The following is a 14,228-nucleotide window of genomic DNA, read 5'->3' as shown; positions in this document are numbered from 1 at the left end:
AACAACATTACTATTGATAAATAATAGAGGCTTTGCCAATGTAAAAAATGCATTTCTTTAAACTCAACTTGCAATGATTATGAACGACAGCATGAGCTTTATCTCTACAGATTTTGCAGCGTGACTCATTCATAATAACCTTTAATACTCTCCAACAAAAATCTGCTAAAAATTATTCTGTCATTAAAACGAATATTTTAAATACTTTGTACATCTAACACCAATTTATCAATTCATTTTTTCTAGAGTTGTATTTTGCACTTATATTGCACATCTTCAAAATAATAAATTTGGGGTGGCCCCACAGACACCAGCAGTGTTGTGTCACAGTTGGGACTGAATATAATAATTGCTGGGCATTGGAAAGGAGTAAGAAACAGATTTCCTATGTAGAGCAGCATGGGGAAAGTATTAATTAGAAGTTATTAGGAACCTAATCTGAAGGTCATTTAGGAAAGGTCAGGTGAAACCATTTCAAAGAGGAAATGGAATATGAATGCCTCTCTGCTTCCCCCTTCCATCATCAAGCACTCATTAGGAGACATGATTAAGGGAGGTGTTGGAAATCCTACAAGGAGTTCCTCAGTCTGTGCAGCAGCTGGTTAAAGATCCTCCTGCAGTAGACTGAGCCATCTAATGAGATGGTCTGATAAAGATTTCAGGCAGAAGGAATTGTGTTCTTCAAAAATCCTCAGAGACTGAATTTTCTTCTGTGTTGGAATTTTTTTTTTTTTTTTTTGTGAAGAGAGAAAATGATGAATTCCTATACAAACCCATTTGTCCCTGAAGGAAATTAGCTTTGTAAGGGGCAGGGGGTCAGGAAACTGGAATTCTCTATTCAAGATTCACTAGTAAGAGAATCTGTTCAAGGTATTTCATTATAACTTTGGCAAGAATGAGGGGGAAAATATACCTTGTTCTCATTCTTGAGGAAATCTTGCAAAGATTTGCTGCAACAGCAAAGCAGTGCTCTGAAGCAGCATCAGGGAGATGTGAATTTTTCATGTGAGCTGTTGAGAGGTCTCAAGGTGGGGAGATGGAAGTCTGATAACACAGCTCCTATTGGGGCTCCTGTTTCAGGAGGCTGTGGATGAAGTGGAAATCTCTGCTTATCTCCTCACTGGTCCATTAAATCCACCACTGGTTCACTGATCATCTTTGAGGGAAACTTCAAAAAGTTCCTGTGGTTTGTAGGAGTTAATGGCTTTGATTTCCCAGTGCATCAGAGGTTTGGGGTTTTATTGCAGTGAGGCAGAAGCCAGCTGCTATGGGATACAGCAGGGGACTGTCCCTGGAAGTCACCTGAGTGACGCTTCTGGCTCTGGCTGCAGGAAACACAACCAAGGAAGAAAGGATGCACTTTGGAATCCTTCCTCAAGAAATCCTCTAAAAAAAGGATGTCCTCTGTGGCCTGGATTATAAAACAGACTTCAGCCTACTTGGCTGATAGGGACACCTGGTTCCCATTTAGCAAACCTGTGGGAAGGGATCACTCCATAAATGCCACATCATGGATGGCTCCAGTCTCCTCAGAGCTGGGGCTGCCTTTCCTCTCCAAACCTGATCTGTCCATGCCAAATCTCCCTGCACCAATCACAGGCTTAAATCAGCTCCTCCAGCCCCCCGGTGGAAATGCAATAAGGTTACTTCTCTTGGGAGTTACTGATTTCTGCACAAGGTATGTAAATATTTAGAAGGAAACAGTAATCCTAAGAAGGGAAATGTGTGCTGCTGTCCTGTCCAGGTGTAAGGGAATGTTTTTAACCAAGTAATTTTTTATTTTCTAATTTATTTTTGATTTTTGCTACATTAAACAATCCAAAGACGTTCAGATTGGCTTCTACTTGGTACCATGCACTTGTTCAGATACAAAATTGAAGAAAAGTAAAAAACAACCACCTAAGCTATCTGCTCAAAATAAAGTCTCTTTTTTGAAATGGAAAGGTTTTCAAACCACCTTATTATAAAACTATCATAAGTAACTGACATTAATTAAATTTAAAGTTTTAGGAGATGAAAAAAAGTTATTTTGCATTTCTTCCCATTTTCCTCCAACTAGGACAAAAATACCTGTGCATTCAGCTTAATACACTCATCAATACAATCCTATGGAAAAAAAGGTATTCAAGGAGCAGACATTCTCCTGGTACATAACTTCATTCTCAGCTTAGTCATAATTTATGAAGAAAGAGCTTTCACTGTCTCCCAAATGCAGCAGCCACTTTGGTGCACATCATTTTGTCTGAAACAGTGAAATTACTCAGTCTCAAATGCACCACTGAAGCAGCCATTTCTGCTAAACATTTGCAACAATTATTTTTTGAATGGCATTTAGAGATAAACCAAAAAAATATAAAAGTCCCAAATCAATATAAAGATTTTTAAAAAGCCTCAGTGTTTGGTTAAGAGTTTTCAATTGCTGGCAGCAGCAAACTTTTTTTTTTCTGGAGAAGCACCTTTGTCTTTCTCACGATTACCTTAAGAGCTGTATCCCATCTTCCTCTCCAAATGATATTCATATTTCCAGATTCTTCCTCAGAGCTGTTTGCAGAACAAGAATTCCACTTGACTAAGATTCTGAGAATTTAAAAGATGGGTTTGCTCTGATTCTAAAAGAAAACATTATAATTCATAAAGGCAATACATTTAGCTGAAGACAATTTGTTTTTGCTCCAAGCAGATAATTTTTTAACTTTATATTTGGTATTATAATATCAAAAATACCCTATATATTATACTATATCTATAAAATATATAGGAAATACATAATATTGGTATTATAAGCTAGAAATAAAAAAATTAAAACTTGTTCTAAAAAATGTTATACTGTTTGTAACATGTTTTAACATAGAATAACGAAGGTTTCCAGGCCCTTTTCTTATTTTCAGATGTTTACTTTTTTTGAAACACATTTCTAAGAATAAACCCCTGATTTTAATTGAGGATTTGCAGAAATAGCTGTGAATCATTTCCCACCTGGATCAGTGAGAAACTCTTGCCACGGTGGAGTTGGTGCAGTGAAGTGTCCACTTTAGGGTGTCCTGTACAGACACTGCCAGACTGGGCTGATTTCCACACTTGCTGTGGGAAATTTAGGTGTACCCTTAAAAAAAATCCCGTTCTCTGGTGGCTAAACTCTGTCTGAACTCAGATGTCCTGCAGGAATTCCGAGGTATGGGATCCCTGAGAGGATTTCACTGAGAGTAAGTCACAGAACCAGCCTGACAAGTTTCACGTGGACAAAGTCACTGTTAGTTCTTTCCAGTGATTCTTAAATATTCTGCACATATCGCTGTGTGAATGTCAAAGCAAAGTGCAACAAGAAAAATGTTTGTCTATTCCACACAATGCTGTTATTACATTGATTTTTTCCCAAATTCCTCTGTTTCGGAAATCACTTCAAGTCCTTCATGTTTCAAACATCACACTCCACGCTCTTCTGAGTGACAAGTCCACCTCCCTCACCAAGTTCCTTGTTTGATTCAGTACAAAAGCATAACCAGCACCAAGATATTGAGAGTGGGAATGGCTTTTCAGTAAGATATCTTAATGCATTTAAAGCATTTTTAATGGTTTGTTTAGCGAAACTTATCAATATTTATGTATAAACTAGAAACTCTAAAAATGTCTATACTTATCCTTTCAAAATCCATTTGGATTCTTTGACTATTATTGAGGGAGCATCAGGCACTGATGTCCATACACTTATATTTACTGTCCATCACCACTGCATTCAGGTATGCAACACTTTTTATTTATTTGCAAACTAAGTCCAGAATAAAAGACTGTATGAAACAGAGCTTGGTTCTGAGCAAAAGCACCACCTTGAGCCCTTACCCAACAACACAGGGAAATAAAATGCATGTTCTGTGCCATAACACACTCATCTTTTTCCCTTATACATGAGAAGGGAATTATGAAAAGTTACACATTTGGAATAGAACAACAACCCTTGATTTTTGTTCAAATGATGATTAAGCATCCTCCTTCTTCCAGGAGTTGCTCATTAACTATTTGCCAGCTGCCCACGGGAATATCCCAAGGATCCCAGTTCTCTCAGTGCCTTACACCAAATTTTGCATACTGCAGCACTAACCTGGGTGTCCTCCTTCAGGTCCATCTAAGCTGGCCATGCAAGGAGTGCCAGCAGGAAATCCAGCTTAATTATTTTATTGCTTTGGCTTTTCTTAAGCCATTGGAACTTTGCTAGGATCACTTCTTCTGCCTCTCAGGCCAAAATCTTTACACTAAGAGAAGATAAGGATAAGATCTGGGCTTGAAACATTAAATACTTGTAGATTCTATCATAAATCAGGAAAACCTTTCCTTCCTTCACTTCCCTTCACATAAAATAAAGATTTATAATGGGCCACTAAAGAGTGTGAACAAAGTCTATAAAGGTAGAGCTTCTCATAGCAGATTTTAAATGTTTACTTCTTTATCCACAACAACCTGGAGATAGAGGATGCTATGTTTCCATGGACATTTTAGTCCCAGGGCCACATTGTCTACTTCCACTCGTCTGAGACAATGGTTTTGGGGTTTTTTTCCATTAAAATACCTATTTCTACCTAGTGCACTTGCATCTGTCTATATAACTTTCTTCACATGCCTGCCTATCCCTTCTCCAGAAATACAAGCTGCTTTTTCATTTGGCTGCTGTACTGCACCTTGGGAATGTTCTCCATTCTGCCTGAAATGTCTTGGATTTTTGCAAAGTGTTCTGTTATGCCACGAGGATGAGTTTTGATACCACAGCACTGTCCCAGAGTGAATGAAAGGAACCTTTGGAACAGGTCTGTCTGTGTGGCCTCCTCGTGTCTGTCACAGAACAGAAGCCATTTGCTGGGTAGAAGATGTACCCAACTGAACCAGGGATGATTTGTTCCACAAGACAAGTCCTGTCAGAGTGAAGATCATGCTCAGTTATCAGGCTGACACCTGCAATCCAAATAGTGATTATGCACTCCAAAGAGAATGGCTCATCAGCTACACCCTTGGAGTTAGAAGAAAATTAAGCAGGATGGTTTTAAAAAGGTCCAGTTTTCCACTACTTGGGAGGAGAATTTCCCTCTATTTCAGAAGGACAATGAGTGCACTCCATGACCACTCATCTCAATTATGAGAGGCACTCAATGCTTCAAAACCCAAGAATCTTATTTCTCCACAGAAAACAAGGCAAGTATTCTGTTAGCTTCAGGAATTATAATCCTGTCATTAATGGGTTTTTTTATCTACAGAGTTTAGGCTGCTTTATTTTATTGCACATAAACCAACACATCACAGGTTTGACAGTGGTTGTATTGAGCAGACAGACACACATCTTCTTTTAGACAGATTAATGAGAGGTTTTATGAAGGAGAGAGCTCATTTAGGAATTATGTCTGAGGCTGCATTGCAAAGTCTTGTCTGCACGAGTACATTAAAGGTGATAAAATATTTAGAACTACTTTAATGAATCTATTCTTATCTCCAAAAGAAAAAGAGAGGGGGGCAATACATGCAGTTAGAGCTTAATGGAAGAGGTTTATGTGCTGATGTGTACTGTTTTGTTAACCTCCCTCTAGTTAATTCATTATCTATTACTGAAAAGGCCTCTCACAAGACATGGTAAGAGATTTTCTCCTGTAAGCCAGGCCCAATAATTAAGAGAGTGAGCTGCCCTGGGTTGATACTACCACCAGTATCAGCCATGCTTCTCTGTGTCATCTACTACATACTCAAGATCTTACAGGTGCAGCCTTTTGTCTGCCCTTGTTTTACAGAAAAAAGAAAAAATAAAGTGGGAAAACCACAGATAAAGTAGTCCAAAAACACTGTGCAAAACCTGCAGATAAGAGCACACTGACTTAAGTAAAAAGGTTTTCATTAGCTCTGGTAAAAATATGAGGGTTTTTACATTAGCTTCAGCAGCAGTGCCTTTATTCTAAAGCAGATTTTACTGGAAGAACTTCTGCCAAATTCACTTCTATTTTAACTGAGAAAGACTGGAAAAGCAATTCCTTTTCCTCTCATTTGGCTCATTCTTGTCCAACAATGTGTTTTCTGGTGTTTAAAAGTCATACTTTTAAAAAATTACACAATATTTATTCCCTATTTCTATTAATTTTCACCAATGCAACATGGTACGTGAATTTTCTATCCAAATATTGCTGGATTCTCTGCTACGAAGAGACCCGCTGGCTTCTTCTCTATGTGACAGAAATGTCTTAATGGCAGTGAAAAATGTATTTTTTCCCATTAGAGCAAAGCATGCTGTATCATTAAAGCAAGGACTGAGAGTTGAATGATCAGGGTCATCGAGCAGCTGAGGGCAGATCATTTAGAGCAGTCTTCCCCAAGCCATTGAATCAGACAGCCAATTTAGATTTCACATATGCAACATCCATGAAAATCAGGTCAGTCATCTGCAGTGGCCCTATCCCAGTTTATCACACATGCCTTGTGAGATAATGGTCATCTCTGTGACAGTGCTTCTCCATATCTAAGGTTAAAAATGTTTTGGGTCTTTCACAAAGGTATCTAATATGGGTTAACTAATTAATTTAATGCACAACTATTACTAAGTAATCAAACCTCTTGAAGATCCACGGATGAAAGTTGCTAATGAAGCTCTGTCCTCAGGAAGCTGGTGCTAAGAAATGTGCAGTTGCTGGAAGCAGTTCTAATGAGGTCCAAACATACATCCCTCACTTCTCACTGGCCATAATAACCCATTTGGATTGGAAAAAAGAATGGTAACAGGTTTTTCTCCTTCCATGATTACAAGAAAGAAGGGTGAAAATATACTTACTGCTCATCCTGTTGCTGCAAATTGTGACACTGAAGGGCTGACAACTGCATTTCTGTACAAAAGAAGACATTAAAGGTTTAGAAAGATTAGAGAAGAAGCTGATTTAGAGTGTAACATTATCCTCTGACCTACTACATATAATGAGTAATGTGTTCTAAAATTGGAGAGCATGTCCAGACAGGATGTGGAAAGGTTATGTCTGAATGATGCAGCATTATTAATTGCTGACTATTCGAGGCAGGTTCCAACACAAAGACACTTCCTGAATCTCTTAGGATTTTTGTCTCCCACTTCCTACAAATATGGAGTTATAGAGAAAAATATTTTCTTCCACTTTGTTGAAGACTCATGGGACTTTACCTAACTAGTGACTTAAAAAAAAAATAGTTAAAACTAGCTGCTATCATAAGAATTCTGGGTTTTGCAAGTTTAAAATTCAAAGTGGAATACTGTAGGTCCCCCTTTTACATGCAGTACTCCTCATGCAGCAAGCAGAGACCTTATCTGTGCCCTACAGATCAATTTGGCCTCAAGCAGGCTATGCTCATGAGTTATCAGTGTAATAATGTGTAATTATTTTACAAGTGCCTACAAAACCAAAGAACATCCAGGTTAAATCATATCAAAGATAATGACCTTGAGCAGAGCTTTAGAAGTACACCTCACCCTGGAAAGCCTTTGATGCACAGGCTGAAGGAGACTCCAGTGCCCTTTTTTCCCCATTTGAACTGGCTTTGCTGAGCCAAGACAGCAGAGAAGCCATTGCTCACTTCTCTTATCAAACAAGAACTTGAAAAATTGCAGAAAGGTTTGGAAAACAAATGCAAAAGTTGCAGCAGCCTCTTAGAAGTACTTTGTGAACACTGACCAGTGCCTAACATCACAGCACATTAAACACTCTGTCTCCTCCCTATTTCCTCTTGTACCAGATACTTGCAAGAGCAGCACTTTAGAAATTTTGTGCACTCTCTCTTTTCACTTTGAAATCAAGCCCCAAAACTTTCTGTCAAACCAGCTCATTAGTATAAAAAGACTCTCCACAGCTAAAAGCTGTGTGATATACTTAGCACATCATGAGGGCACAGTGTTAATTGTTTATAGCAATGGAGATGATTTTGCTGTTTCCTTTCCTGATCACCACTTCCACAAAAAAATTCATGATGGCTATTGCATAAAGTAAAACTGTGTTCAATAAAGCCTTTTTTAACATTTTTTTTCTCTTAATGTACATTGGATACAGTAAATATGAAATGTGCAAACTAGTGTCACATCCCTAGTTATGTTTCCATGTAATTGATTCAAACATCATATATAATTAGAAACTACAGATGTGAAAGAATTTTATTCTTCCTGATTGAGGTAGGTCAGCTCTGTCCCAGCTGAGCCATCTTAACTCTTCTGAGGCAAATAATATTTGAGGATCCTTCTATGAGAAGTGTTATAACACATAAGGATTTTTTCCCCATACTAGATCATGCAGTATTTAGTTATTTTTTCTGTAATTTACCACATTATATAATGCAGTATTGGAAACCACCAATGCAGCTGTTGAGGGAAAATATGCCACTGTTTCATGATCCTTTAGCTGACATGGTGGACTGGGTGCTCTGGTGTGATTTTGTTTTAAAAGACAGATGAATGGAAACAGTACCCTGAAAAAAACACCCATGGAAAAAAAGCAGCTGAGAAGGAAACCCCCCATAAAGTACCAACTTACATCTACAAGTCCAAGGCATCACTGAGACTGCAGCATCTAAACAGGCAAGAGCTTCAGAGCCTGCAATCCTCTTCAAATGCCAGCAAGCAAGAGACTGAAGTACTTCTGTACATGAGAACAGAGAGAGCTTTTAAAAATGAACATACAAGTGTGTAATGCAGAGAAGGGCCTGTTAGCCCTGGGAAGCACAGTGGATACATTACAGCAGCAAGATGACTTTGTTATTTAGTAATATAATTTGGTACACAGGAGTATCTGAGTTAGGCTCGGATTTTCTTTCTCTCTCTGAACTGAGGCTGGGGTGAATGTGCAGCCATGTGGCATCACTCAGGAGCAGAGGCAGAGACAGTGTGAACAGACATAAAACAAAGTAAAAGAATCCTGTCAACAGTTCATGGTCTGAGCTTCCAAGGCATGAACCCCCTTTGTTTGCAGACAGGGACTGTGTTTGCATTATAAACATTCCAGAGTACAAAGCAGCAAGGGTTCAGTACTGCTTGGAACATCAGAGCCAAGGGTTTGCACAAGATGATCACTGTCATAAAAGCCCCCAAGCAAGTTTCAGACAAAACAGTGAGGAGAGGAGCTGAACTGAAAGCCCAGGGAGGAGAAGCCGCAGGGGTAGCACTGGCACCCCTGGTGGAGACCCTGCTCAGCTGCCCCACTGAGCAGGGAGTGTTCCACAGGCAGTGCTGCCTCCAGGGGAGGCACTTCATCCTCTCACCTGAGCAGCAAACTGCAGCACAGGAGGGCACCCCACTCCCCCAGCATGAGCAGCTCTGCCAGGGAGGGAGTGAAAAACTGAGCACCACCAAAGGGACAGAGCTGGAAACAGGGAATTGCTGAAAGCTGGAGAAAGGAGCCCCATCCACAGCTGCCCTTGCCTCAGACCAAGCTCCAGCACTGCCATCAGCTGGTTTTATACAGGGCAATGCTGAAATTAATTTTTCATTAAGCCATAGCACACTTAGAAGAAACTAAAATAAATATAGGACAAGGAGTGACAATTTGCCTGTCCCGAAATATTAAAGCAAAACCCCAAATCTTTGACCACACAAGGAACTGTGAGGCCCATTTTAAAAAGATGGGTATTAGTGTTGGATGTTTGTCAGTAATGGCAGCTGACTCTGTCCATGATTCATGGGACAGGTTCCTAACCCCACAGAGATACAAACAGAACTACACCACTGTGGGAAGGGATCTAAGAGTTTAAAGTGGTGATGCCACCAAAAGCTGCTCTGTGCTCCTGATGGGCCAACCCTAGCACTGACAGCCCCTTGCTGCAGGGAGGTGATCACTGACTGCCCTCAAATCACATTTAGTCAGCTTAACACCAAAATACAGTGTGGCAATTCCACAAGTGCTGTGTCCCTCAGCATCCCAACACTGGTTAAGTGTCACATCTGACAACCCTGAGATCAAAGTGCTGGTTCCACACAATCACAACTGCATCTTCAGATTGCTTTAAAAACCAACAAACAGCAAAAAAACCCACCCAAAACACAAAAAGCCCTGAGGGGAAAAAAAAACCAAAACCCCCAACCCAAACAAACAAAAACCCAAACTTACAAAACAAACAAACCAACACCCCAAAGAGCTCCAGAAAGAAACTGGTCAGATAGAAAAGACTGATGGTAATACTAAAAATTCTTTGATAGGAGAGTATCAGAAAGGAGAAATTGCTATTTTCATTCTGGAGTGCAAACAAACTTTAGATTGCCTGTTAATGAATATTGGGGTTTTAGACCCACATAACTGTCCAGTTGTGCACTTGCAGACTGTTACAAAACCTCACATGAAATAAAACAAGTGCAGTTTCTTTGGATCCTTCACAATCCACTGAGAATTATTCATGCTGTGCCACAAAATTTAAGGTTGAAAAAACATGAGATCCATGTAAAAGGAAACTTATCAGTATTAAACAATGAGATCCCTAATTTTCATATCTTTATCTAAAGAATGTTTTAAAATGGTGACAGAAAACCCAAAGCCCGTAAATCTGGATGCAGAACAATAAATCTCCTAGCAATGATCTACAGATAATTGAAAAAAATTCTCATCAGTTTCAACAAACTGTAAATCAGGCTTGAGTATATTTGTGGATAATAAACTCCTTTATATGTATTTCCAGAGATATGCATCTTTTTAATCTGTATTTTTATACATTCAGAAGATGAAAGAGGCAGTAAATGCTACTTTCTGGATTCATTTTCTCTCTCTTGCTAATCAGTTCTCAGTGATCTGACTGTGAAAATATCACCTTATTTTTCACCAATGAGGTTTTATCTCTGAATACAGCATCACAGATCTGGAATAGATTCAGTTAGGGAAAACTAACTAAATCACCAGTTCTGAATGCAAAAGAAATCTCAGACGTGCCAGGTCCTAATAAAGACCCCCAGCCTTAGCAGGAATGGAGGATTCTTTTGCCTTCCACAAATTCTTTCATTAATTAAAACACTCAACCTTAATAGGTCACACAACTCTAGAGATGATTTTTTTTCAAGCCCACTGCCTGTTTTACATTCAAAGAACATAGAAAATAGCATTTTTGCTTATGAGTTCACAAAGCTCCTGGCATAATGGGAATATAAAAGCAGAATGTATGCTCTTCCCTGGAGCACTGGGTTTGCATAACGTGGTTTACATGCTAAGCAATACTGACAAAGTGATATTTTTAATCTCCCCACAAAACACAGGCTGGTATTCCCAGCTGCCCCATGAGCAGCCTTTCTCTGAGCAGTTCCAGTAGCATTATTGGAATTCTACAAGCACAGGTGGCTGTAATTCAGATCAGCTGATTAGAGTCTGTTTTTCTAGGTATGAAATCCTCCCAATAAAAAATAAAAAAAATTCCTACATTAAAAGCCTGAAAGATTAGGTCCAGCCAGCCAATAAAACTCTAATTGAGCAAGAACTCAGAGAGAAAGATAAAGGATAGCATGAAAATCTGCATCTTGGTTTTAATGTAGAACTTCAGCTCTACTTTGATTAGGCATTCAGACAGCTCTGATGGCCTTCTGACATTTCTAAACTAACAGCAAAAATAATAAAGATGGGAGCAATATGATTGTATCTTAAAGCATAGCTTCCTAAAATCCAACTCATGCAGTTATTTTTTGGTTTGCTGTCTTAGCTTAGGGTTTTCTTTTGTTTTTTGCTGTAAGATATATTTTATGAATAGAATTGATTTCTTTAGAAATATGCCACTAATAGCATTTTAATTACATTTATAATATAGAACAAGGCTAATTAAAGATGGCAAAAAATTGATTTTTACCAGTGCTATCTTTATACAGCAATTGATAACTGCAACTTCACTAATATGTAATTTTAATTTACTACTGTCCATTTTATCAAGCACAGTTGATTAACAGGAAAACTGAATGGATTTCTAAATTTAGGTCTCAGTTGGCAATAATTTTGTGAGATGTGATTTCCATTGCAGTTTCTGCTGTGTACAATAAAGCTGTTACCACTGAGAAGGTAAACTACATTCAGGCTCACAATTTGGGAGACACTTAAATCTTTGCATTTTGCCAAATTTATTTTGTAACTTTAATAGTAGCAGGCAGTGTAATTCTGCCTGTGTCACTGCATCCAACACAACCAAACCCACAGTCTGAACACAGCATTTTCCAAGAATGCTTTCTCTTCAAATACTTGCTATGGACTTGATCTCACCTGGTTTGGAAAAAGGGAGGACTTTTCAGCAGTCCATTCAAAATTGGAGGAGTGTGGAAATCAGGCCTCAGCAGGAACATCAAGTGGTTTCTGGATTTGCTCTGTGTACAATGAGATGAAGCAGCACATCTGTTCTGTTCAAAACAAAGTAAGGAGAGTTCCAGCCCATCAGCACACACAGCAGCCTTGCTGTAAGAGGGGCTGCTATTGGTAAAGCAATTTATTTCTAAGGACACATGTGAGTTTGCATTGCACAGATAGCAGGATTTAATAACAACTGTATCTGCCCACAGGTAATTGAACATAATTCTGTCATTTGTATCAACAGGGGTGTAATGTTGTCATGTTCCAGTTCCAAGGAATATACCATTAAGTTGTTATTACCAAATAGTCCACATCAAGTTAATTAGAACTAATAGCTAAGTGATAGCACTTAGTATCCATGGCATCATGCACTTACACTGGAATTCTGCAGGCTTTTAATTTGCCTGTAAATGCTTTGTTTGGGATATTCTGGGATTTTCTACTTTGCTGCTAAGAGGTGAAGCACAGTTTCCTCAGGCCTCAGTAACTTCAGTTTTAAGGAAGCTTTTTGCCCTCCCTCACGTGGCCTACAGTTGTTAAAGGACAGGGTCTGTAAAATGACAGCATTTGCCATTTCAGAGCTCTTTAGCCACTCTCCTGTTAATCCATCACTTTCCAAGGGATCATATGAGGCTCTCCAGCCAGACATTCCCAGCAGCACAGCTTAAATACCCCTGTAGGAAATCAGGTTTTTCTGCATAGCACAAAGGACACAGAATGAAAGCAGCAACTCTCCTCCAGCATTTGTCACCTCTAAGGACTTAAGCCAGTGCTGTGGCTGGACATGGATTGGGAAAGTCATCCTCAGAACCCTGGCAGAATTCAGAAGAAATGTAATAAAGAAATGTAGCTAACCAAGGCTGGTACTGCCTGTTCTCTACACAGAATTATTATTATTATTAAAAGAAGGCAAGAAAAGAAAGCTCCATACAATAAGAGGACACAGCACTGGAGGATGGTGGAGGCAGGAAGAACCCCCTGCTCAAGCAGGGTCACCTGGAGCAGGTTTCATGCTCAGTCTCATGTGCTCTACAGATGATAAAGCATCAACCCTGCAAGCCTCTACACTTGTAAGGCTGCTGAAGACTTTGGGATCTCTGCAGCAGATTTCACCTAAGCTCATCTCACCCAACTGTTTCCTGAATGAGATAATTTTATAACTCAGGCCAACACTAGAAGTAATTCTGAGAACATGCTAAAAGCAAACCATACATTGCCTTACCAAGATGAGCAAGAAGCAGTTCATTACACAGCTCCCAAATGTCATCCTTCTGGTATTTTAGTTTGTTTTGTAAGAATGTTGGTTTTTTCTAACTGACTAGAGGTGAAGGGTCAGGCTTTGCCATGCTTCATATACTCATCAAAGAATAAAATATTTAAGTATAAACACATTTCTGATCATCACTTGGGGGGCTACAGAAGATGTGTCTAAAGCATTACTGCTGCCATGAGAGGGGAGCATTCCCCCTAAAATCAGAAGCTCTGGGGACCTGAAATTCAGCATTAAAACCTTTTGCCCCTAACAGCATCCAAGGACTGACCTAAGGACAGTGTTATGCACTTAGGCCTGAGAACTTGCACACTGTGGATGTCAAAGCCTCAGAGCAGCAGCAGCCAAAGGCTCAGGTGTTGTAGAAAACCTCCCCCCTAACATCTCACTTCCAAAATGTGAAATGGTTTCCTGCAAACTACAGAGAGGTAAACTGGATTTTTTTGTTCTAAGTGGACAGCAACATTTTGCATTTATTATGTAGCCATAGGGTTATGAAAAATAAGTGTCTTCATTTACATTTGCTACAGTGCATATTCCCACAGGCCTGTGTAAGGAAAAATCCTAAGGATAATGAGACCATTCAAAAATTCCATTTCCTTGCAGATATCATCTATTTCCAAGGATAGGCTCTTATCAAATGTTGTCTCAGCAATCCTCATCTGCGTATCTGTGAAAAT

The 14,228-nt window shown here is 39.2% G+C and overlaps 1 protein-coding gene across 1 annotated transcript in view; it reads right to left on the bottom strand.

Annotated features, from left to right (window-relative positions):
- Nucleotides 1-14,228, bottom strand: part of LOC143694633 (uncharacterized) — a 175,470-nt gene that overhangs the window by 18,788 nt on the left and 142,454 nt on the right. The window contains exons 6-9 of the mRNA XM_077182075.1: nt 12,195-12,328; nt 8,511-8,615; nt 6,794-6,845; nt 2,478-2,609 (exon numbers count right to left, since the gene is read on the bottom strand). Coding sequence (XP_077038190.1) covers nt 8,564-8,615; nt 12,195-12,328 — 186 coding nt within the window. The 3' untranslated portion in view covers nt 2,478-2,609; nt 6,794-6,845; nt 8,511-8,563. The remainder of the gene's footprint in view (nt 1-2,477; nt 2,610-6,793; nt 6,846-8,510; nt 8,616-12,194; nt 12,329-14,228) is intronic.

The sequence above is a fragment of the Agelaius phoeniceus genome, chromosome 8, assembly GCF_051311805.1.
Source record: "Agelaius phoeniceus isolate bAgePho1 chromosome 8, bAgePho1.hap1, whole genome shotgun sequence".
NCBI classification, from domain to species: Eukaryota; Metazoa; Chordata; class Aves; order Passeriformes; family Icteridae; genus Agelaius; species Agelaius phoeniceus.
Note: the sequence above shows the minus strand (reverse complement) of the source record. Positions and strands in the feature narration are given on the sequence as shown.